Here is an 8,304-nt window from a genome sequence, read left to right on the forward strand (position 1 = left end):
CTTCTTTATGTACACTGTATTCTCTATGTATTGTACTTTTAGTTTTTTTCTCTTTTTAACTGCACATGTCTCTTTTTTATTTCTTTCGTTTTTTAGTGGCGAAGGTGGAAAAATTTATCGTCTAATGGAGGAAAGAGTGGGCAAAGACTCATCACGTAGCACAGTTTTTAAATTCATTCACAGTTACACTTAATCGTTCCATTAATCAGTGTCGAATAAATGATATCGTACACCTGGATGAATAATCCTGTCGAACGCACCGATCACTGAAAGGCGTTGCATGGTCGTTTCATGGTCAAGGTAACTTGATAACGCGCATCTCACGGACGGTTTTCACTAACAGATCAAGAGATTGGATGCAGTTTCCGAGACGCGTCCATCGCATCGGTGCACACGGAACTCGAGCGTCGTTGGCCGCGTCCAGCGGCGATACCTGCGCGTCATCCTCGCGATCTCGTTCTATCTATTCAACAGGTCGAACAGAGATAATAATATCGGTTGTCGACGTGGCGAATGTGGGACGAGGACTCAAAGACTCTCGGTCGAAAAATCGCGAATTGAAATTTTTGGAAAAAATTGGGCTACGAGGAGATTAAGGTAAGCAGTCGCGAACCGTCGTCTACCTTAATAAAAATTAGCAGCAGTGTCCCCGGACGAAGCTCCCCTCCTTCGAAGGAAGGGCTGGTTTCACGGTTGCACACGACTGATGATCCGCTCGTCTTTCGTAGGACGAAGGAGGCCGGGGTTGAGGCACACGTAGACACAACACGATCCGTTATTACGTCACGGCACCGAGAAGCCACGCCACGACACGACACGACTCGTTGCGAAACGATACGAAACGATTCGGCGAACGGAAAGATGACACACACGTGGTCGAGAAGTAGTGGCCGGCCAGAGCCGGCCGGCGGCCGACTGAAATCACCCGGGGGGTCTTCGAGTCCTTGGACTCTGCCGATAGAGAGACGATGGTAGATGTACCACTCTACGCGTTTCGCCTCCACCTTCGTCGAGGATACACTCTCTCTCCGTAGGAGAGGAGAGAGCGTCTATGGATGGATGGTTTGCTGGCTTGCTTGCTAGCTGGCTCGCTCGCTGGCTCGCTCGCTGGCTGGATAGATGGATGGATGGATGGATGGATGGATGGATGGATGAATGAATGAAGAGGACTGTCGGGTACTCCTGGAGAGGTCCTCACGGCCGCTTAGACCCACTCGACCAGCGGCTCGGCCGGTCGCGCTCGTTCGTTCGTTCGTTCGGGCGTTCGTTTGTTCGTTCGTCCGGGCTCGGGCCCCACAGCCTCTCGCGGAGAACCCGTACGACGACCCCATGAGCGGAGTGCCCACTACGGAGAAGTGCCTGCTACCAAGAGTCGTGATGAGATGTCCCCTTTTGCGTGCGAGAGAAGGGCTCCCACTCGCCGGCCTCTAGGGGGGTTCGCGGGGCTACCTAACCGACCTCCGAGCCAAACCCGACTACCCTAACCATCCTCTCATTGGACGAGATCCGCCAATCGGCGCGCTCTCGCACTTCCATTGGATCACCTTCCGAATGGTTGAACGCTTGTTCGGGGTTGCACCGCGGTGGTCGCCGCCACGCCGTTGGTGAAAAGCTTCGGCTCTTCCGTTACGTGTCCGCCTATCGCGCGGTGATCCCCCGATTCCCTGCCAGAAACCACCTCGGCTCCCTAATCTAGCGGCGTCTCATGGCCACCGGCCTCGGGACAGCCCACCTTTCTCGCTTCCCTTTCTATTTCTCTTTCTCGATTTACCCGTCTATCTTTGTTTCACCTTTCCTTCGCGTTTCGCTTTGTCCTTGCAAAAATTTCGCCGCTCCCTACCCATTTCACTCTTCTTTGGCCAGTTATCACGACTTTACCGACCAACCATATCGCGAACAGTGGTACGTAACTGTAACCCATTCATGTCACGATACTACGTTCGATATCGACCATGCTATGTGTCGCTACCTGCGTGTTCCATTTATTGTCATTTTCGATCGATTACATTTATTTGTTTTTATTTGTCGTTTTGCGAAACGTAAAACAATAATCAGTTTTCATATTTAAATGAATTGAATATTAGGGTTTTTGAATGCAAGCGTATCTCGTTTTTACAATTCTAATATTTAGTTCAAAATTTTGATTTATTATAATAATTTTGATTGATTGAGAAATCAAAAACTATATATAAATAATTATTATAGAATTTTTTAATTGTGAATATTTAAAATAGAAATAATAAATAATATTTAAAAAGAAAACTATTCGTTTTTTTTAATCATAAAATTCTTTTTCTGCTACTAAATGAAAAAAATATTGTTTCGATTTATAGCGTTAGGTGACATCTGTTGTTTTCTTTTTGAACAAAATATCACGCTCAAAATTTCTATATTTTATAAGTACATTTGTTTGGTTAAAATGATAAGTGGATTGTTTCGTGTTTGTAAAACAGTTACAAATTGTATAAAAAATATCAATGTAACCAATAATGGTAGTTTCTACAAAATATTTTCCAAATATACTTTTCATAAAACTATATAAATTATTCATGATTATACGTTTTGCTTATATAACCTAAAAAAAATTTTTCTCTTCTTATATAGCTTTGTTTCTTCTTTATTTTTGATTTTATTTAAATTAGATTAAATTTTTATATTATTATATAATCAATAAATAAATTATAAGTATAAATCATTTTCAGCTATCTCTGGTAATTTATTGTTATCACAAACTGTATTATTAAACAGTATAAGAAATACCAGTTTTTTAAATAAAAGTATGTAAATTTTGTTTTCTTTGTTTGAAAAAATATTTATTGAATTTTAAGAAAATTTTTAAATAATCTTTGATATATTGCTCATTAGGACGAGCTTCTGAATTATGGAAATCTGTCATAAGTGTCAGTAACGCTGGCAAAAGAAGAGGAAGAGGAAGAAATGCTGGAAAAATGAAAGATCTAAACAAAAATCAAAAAATTGGCTTTGGAAAAATACCTATGATATTTCCAGGATTAAATACTACTGTTATACATGGTGATATTACGGTACAACAAAGACCTTTTACAGAAAACGAAAAATTAAGTTATTTTAATGCACAAGAAACAAAAAATATGATACAACCAAAACGAAACAAAATTCATCTTTTACAACATGGATGGAGTGGAGGTTTGTTAGGTGGAAGAAAAATCGGACCACCTGATCCTGTTAATGATGGTTTGTTATAAAAAATTATTTAGTATATATATATATATATATATATATATATACGTTAATAACAATATATGACATTACATTTGTATCATTTCAGATGTGTTTGAAGGATTTGAATCTTGGATTTTATATAGCAAGTTTTTCTCCATTATGACAAGTAACATGGGTCGTGCAAAACGTTGCCGTATACTTGTTATTACTGGAAATAAGAAAGGCTTAGCTGGTTTTATAATGCTAAATGGAAATGAATTAAAATCAACCATAATTGCAGCTAAGAATAAAGCAGCTCAAAGATTAATATATATTGAAAGATATAATGATCATACAGGTAGATAATTTTTTATTATATATGTGTATTATATATGTGTATATTATTGATTCAAAAACTTTAAATAATTATAAAATATATTTTTTTTTAGTACTCCATGATTTTTTTACACAATTTGGACGTACAAAAATATATGTAGAACAAAAACCTAAAGGTTATGGACTCAAATGTCATCGAGTTATTAGAACATGTTGTGAAGCACTTGGTATTACAGATTTGTATGCTAAAATTGAAGGATCTAAAAATGTTGCTTATATTGTAAAAGCTTTCTTTATTGGTTTATTGCAACAGGTATGTTAATAATTTATAATTAGTGACAAAAATTAAAATTTTTTGACCTGAAATGAATTATATGTCATAAAAATTCTGCAACATAATATTATTTTATATTATATAAATTCTAGAAAACATACGACCAAATAGTAAAGGAAAAAGGATTGCATTTAGTTGAAATGAGAATGGAAAATAATTATTTTCCTACAGTTCTTGCTTCGCCTCCAGTAGTTCGTGATTCTACAGAAATTCTACCAAATGAAATATTAAATTTCAAACAATATATAATGAATGGAAGAATTCCTTTAAGAAAAAAATCTCTTAAACCATTTTATACGAAATTGCCTTCATGGTTAGTTCATTTGCGTAAACAAGAACGCCATAGAAATCAAGATGAAGTTATAATTAAATTAAGGGCCGAATATGATGAGATTTGCAGTTTTTTAACTGAGAAATATCCAGAAGCAAGACCTTCTAAGTGGAAGAAACATGACAAAAAACAGGAAGAAAACACTTGAATGTAATATTTTTATGATAAAATAAGATAGATAATTTTATTAAAGATATGATTTTGTGTTTAATATTCATAATATTATAATAATATTCAATTAATAAATCTAATTGAAAACCAAATATAAAATTTTATCATAAATATTTAAAAATCATTATTTATTGCTGAAATAAGTTTTTGTTTGCTAAAATTCTATTGCTGTGCTATCATCATCAAGTCGTGTCATTTCCTCTTATCAAAACATATATTCATATTATATAATATATTATATATTAAAATATATAATTTTAATCGCCGTCTTAATCTTCAAAATACATTGTAATTTTGGAAGAAAAATGATGAATATATGTGTAATTGACATCCTGTATTTTGTGCGTATCATGCGCCGAAACGAAGTATACACAAAGAGAAAAAATAGTGAAAAAAGGATAGAGATAGAATAAAAATATTAAAATCAGCGCCATCTTCAGAGTGTATGTCACAAATGAAATACATTAAGCAAGGAAAGAAGATAATTGAAAAAGGATAAACAGAATCGGAATTAATCGCTAATACCATCTCTTGAATATTTTTAAAAATAATTATTTAAATAAATATTTTTGATATTCAAAAGAGGGCACTAGCGATTAATTCCTATTCTGTCATTTTATATTTAGAGATGTTTTTAATACTTAAGAGCTGGTACTAACTATCAATTCTAATTCTATCTTTTTCTTTTTTTTAAGTTTTCTATCCTTTCTTTATGTGTTTCATTTGCAACATCCTAAAGATAGTGCTCATTTCAATATCTTTATCTTTGTCTTTTTCCATCTTGTGCGTTCTCCTTGTTACTTGCTTTACAAGTTTATGCACCCAAGAAATGATTTCGATATTTGATTTACTTTATTTTCTTCTTGCGTATTGATTAAAAATCTTGATAAAGTCTATTTGATTCGATTTTTATATATTTTTAAATTTTAGTATTTCTTAAAGACATGATATTATATTTTAAGTTAAAAAAAGATAATTTTATTTTCGTATTATACATTTTTTTTACATATTACATTTTTTTTTATTTTTATATATAAATTTTTCTATTTGTCAAAAATATAATTTTAAATAAAATATATAATATGCAAAAATAAGAAAATTCTATATCTTATCTGTGATCAAATTCTCTTTAAAACAAAGTTAGATATGGCGTACAAATAAATATGCCGGAAACCTCGTATGGTTTCGTTTTAAGATAAAAATGAACAAAATTTTATTGATGATTCTTTATAAAGATATTTTAAAAAGAACTTTTAAATAAAAGTGGATTGTTTAATTCTTATTTTAAAAACTCAATGTATTAAATTAGTTGTAAAATATAAGTAATATCTTATCGAATATTATTTTTTCTTTACTATATATATTTAGTTGATTTTTAAGAATTTAATTTCAATACATATAACATGGCTGATCCAACAATACAAACATTCTGTTGTCATCATTCCAACAGAACCGATATGGCAATCGTAATAATGCAAGAATTTAATACAGATGTGTATAATATTGTATGTATGCTTTCTTCTTCTATAGGTATTTTAGGTGCAGTATATCAGGTAAGTAAAATTTTAATAAAATGTGATAAAATATTGATGAAGTTCTATTTATAGATATTGCCAAGAGAAACATCTAATCTTTCTCATAGATGGCAAAACTTCTCTGCATGTAGAGGAAGAGAAATCATCATATGGCTTGCAATTGCAGATCTCTTAGCATCATTAGGTAATTATATTTATCTTTTAACATAGATAAAATAAAAAAATAACTTTCTTTAATTCAATTCTAAATATTGTTTAGGTGTATTTATTAGATCAGCATTATGGGTGAATTTTAAATCCATAATGCCAATGGAAGATGATACTTCAAGTGTTGTTTTTTGTGCACTTTCATCGGTAAAATAATTATATTAAATGATTCATTATATTAGTAATTTAGATTGTTTTAATCATTTTTTATATTCATATAGAAAGTTTTTTTTAGGCATGGACGCAGTATTTTTACATGGCAACATGGATTTGGACACTTTGTTATGCCATTGACATGAAATTATTATTAGGAGATCGATCTGGATATCCTATTTGTTACCATATCTTTGCTTGGATATGTCCAGCAATTTTGACTACATTTGGTTTAACAATTTTATATGTACCAGATGCTAAGTTAGTTAAATTTGATTATAAATAGATCATTGTGTGTTTTTTAGAATATTATAAGATTTTTTTTTCAGTTGTCATAATTTAACATCATTATCCACTGCTATTTTACGTATTTTGCCAAATTATTGCGCTACTTATGTGCTATTAGCTGTGGTCATGATAGTTAATCCTCTTTTATATTTTGGATCAACTCGAGATCTTCAAACTGCTGTTACTTGCAGTCTAGCGCAAATAACAGGAAGAGAAAGAAAATTGGTACAAGCAATTAAGCTTAAATTTGCATTGACTAATTTTGTATATTATGTGTGTTGGTTACCGAATTTAATTAATGGGATTTTATTATGGACTTTGTGGTTTCAATTACCAATCAAAGCCATCATTATTCTTTGGTACATAATGGTATGTATACTTTTTAAAAATAATGTAATATAATTTAATTTACATCTTATTTTCAGGCTGTTACAAATCCACTTCAAGCATTTTTTAATGCTCTTGTTTACAAGAGATGGGGTAAAAGAGAGAAATTTCGACTAGAATGCTGTCAGAAATTAGGGAATTTTAATTTAAATCAGATTTCAAAAGGAGATACAAATATATTATCAGAATCATCGCCTTTATTAGATCCGAAATTTGGATGTCCCCCTCATACAAGTATTAATGGATCTTCCTCATTTTAAGAACTGTGATACAAAAAATCTTTTATATCAATAAAAATGATCTACTGCCTTATATCATTTTTAAAAAAATTATATTTTTAATATCTAATAATTTTTTAAATTTTAAAAAGATAATGTGCTCAATCGTTCATTTATATTTATATTAAAATTATCTAATCGGGAAAATATAAAAGAATTTATTATTTATATAGAAAATTATTGTATATACAAAATAATTATTTTTTTTTCTATTTACATAAGCCTTTCTAGAAATTAATATAATAGTAAAAAGCTTTATAAAAAATTAATTTGTTAATTGTTATAAATGTTAAAAGATTTATATTTTTATTACATATATAAGCAGAACATGTTTAATGATAAAGTATTACCATTTTTCCAATATAATTTCGGTTTTATATTTTATTATAGTTTTTTGTATTAAAATTTAATATAAGTAAATTAAAAATTGTTAAACATTATTAAATCTTATATGAATTTATTATATAATTCAATTCAATAAATAAAAAACAATAATTTATCGATCATATTTTTTATTATAATTAACAAAAAATATTTTTAAAAAATACATCTCAGAAAATAAAATTGCATGTAGAATTTTCAAAACAAATATTTTACATTTTTTTATTAACAGATTTTATTTATACAACAATTCTTCTTTGTTTTAATAAAAAAATTTTATATACATCACTATTAACAAATGATTGAATTTTTGTATTTTTAAAGATTTACATAGTTATTAAAGAATAGCAAGATTGTTTTTCGAGTTGTATTTATGTATAGCACCAAACATCTATGCAAATATATGAAATATATTGTAATTAGTCAGAAAATTTGTTCGTTTATATTAATGTATTAAACTTGAATATCTATTAAATATGTAAAAATGTAATATTTTCATATTTTTTAAAAATATAAATTATTATACGAGTATAAATTGCCAAAATATCATAATGCATATACGCAGATAAAATTAAGCTATTTTTAAAATTATTGTTTTTTCGCTTTTACATAAAAAGGAACTAACGTGCACCATTAATCAATCGACTAACATTTTAAGAACATTAATCCTAAATCGCATACATTTTTCGTATTATCTAAATCTTTTTTTTTTTTTTTTTTTTT

The 8,304-nt window shown here is 30.2% G+C and overlaps 2 protein-coding genes across 3 annotated transcripts; both read left to right on the forward strand.

Annotated features, from left to right (window-relative positions):
• The first annotated feature begins 2,340 nt into the window (after positions 1 to 2,340).
• Positions 2,341 to 4,439, forward strand: LOC102680473 (28S ribosomal protein S5, mitochondrial). The gene is made up of 6 exons (XM_031509518.1): positions 2,341 to 2,492; positions 2,703 to 2,777; positions 2,866 to 3,213; positions 3,308 to 3,538; positions 3,630 to 3,829; positions 3,943 to 4,439. Exons 1-6 carry the CDS (start codon positions 2,420 to 2,422, stop codon positions 4,327 to 4,329), a joined length of 1,314 nt encoding a protein of 437 aa, XP_031365378.1. The 5' UTR covers positions 2,341 to 2,419; the 3' UTR covers positions 4,330 to 4,439.
• Positions 4,440 to 5,430: 991 nt separating this feature from the next.
• On the forward strand, positions 5,431 to 7,234 carry LOC102678347 (G-protein coupled receptor 143-like). Of its 2 annotated transcripts, none has more exons than XM_006613605.2 (6): positions 5,431 to 5,905; positions 5,960 to 6,071; positions 6,147 to 6,241; positions 6,330 to 6,508; positions 6,577 to 6,760; positions 6,961 to 7,234. In XM_006613605.2, the coding sequence occupies exons 1-6, from the start codon at positions 5,756 to 5,758 to the stop codon at positions 7,180 to 7,182; spliced, it is 942 nt and encodes a 313-aa protein (XP_006613668.1). In that variant the 5' UTR covers positions 5,431 to 5,755; the 3' UTR covers positions 7,183 to 7,234. The 2 variants fall into 2 exon arrangements, with proteins under 2 accessions (XP_006613668.1, XP_006613667.1); XM_006613604.2 differs by having other exon boundaries at positions 5,436 to 5,905; positions 6,577 to 6,904.
• Positions 7,235 to 8,304: the final 1,070 nt, after the last annotated feature.

The sequence above is a fragment of the Apis dorsata genome, unplaced genomic scaffold, assembly GCF_000469605.1.
Source record: "Apis dorsata unplaced genomic scaffold, Apis dorsata 1.3 scaffold_161, whole genome shotgun sequence".
Taxonomy (NCBI): domain Eukaryota; kingdom Metazoa; phylum Arthropoda; class Insecta; order Hymenoptera; family Apidae; genus Apis; species Apis dorsata.

Excerpts from the sequence above, each read along its gene's own strand:
- LOC102678347 (XM_006613604.2), top strand. The coding sequence starts at position 5,756 with ATGGCTGATCCAACAATACAAACATTCTGTTGTCATCATTCCAACAGA. Across the intron at positions 6,509-6,576 it reads TTATATGTACCAGATGCTAA|TTGTCATAATTTAACATCAT; the intron begins GTTAGTTAAATT and ends TTTTTTTTTCAG. Across the intron at positions 6,905-6,960 it reads TTATTCTTTGGTACATAATG|GCTGTTACAAATCCACTTCA; the intron begins GTATGTATACTT and ends TCTTATTTTCAG.
- LOC102680473 (XM_031509518.1), top strand. The coding sequence starts at position 2,420 with ATGATAAGTGGATTGTTTCGTGTTTGTAAAACAGTTACAAATTGTATA. Across the intron at positions 3,214-3,307 it reads ACCTGATCCTGTTAATGATG|ATGTGTTTGAAGGATTTGAA; the intron begins GTTTGTTATAAA and ends GTATCATTTCAG. Across the intron at positions 3,830-3,942 it reads TTATTGGTTTATTGCAACAG|AAAACATACGACCAAATAGT; the intron begins GTATGTTAATAA and ends TATAAATTCTAG.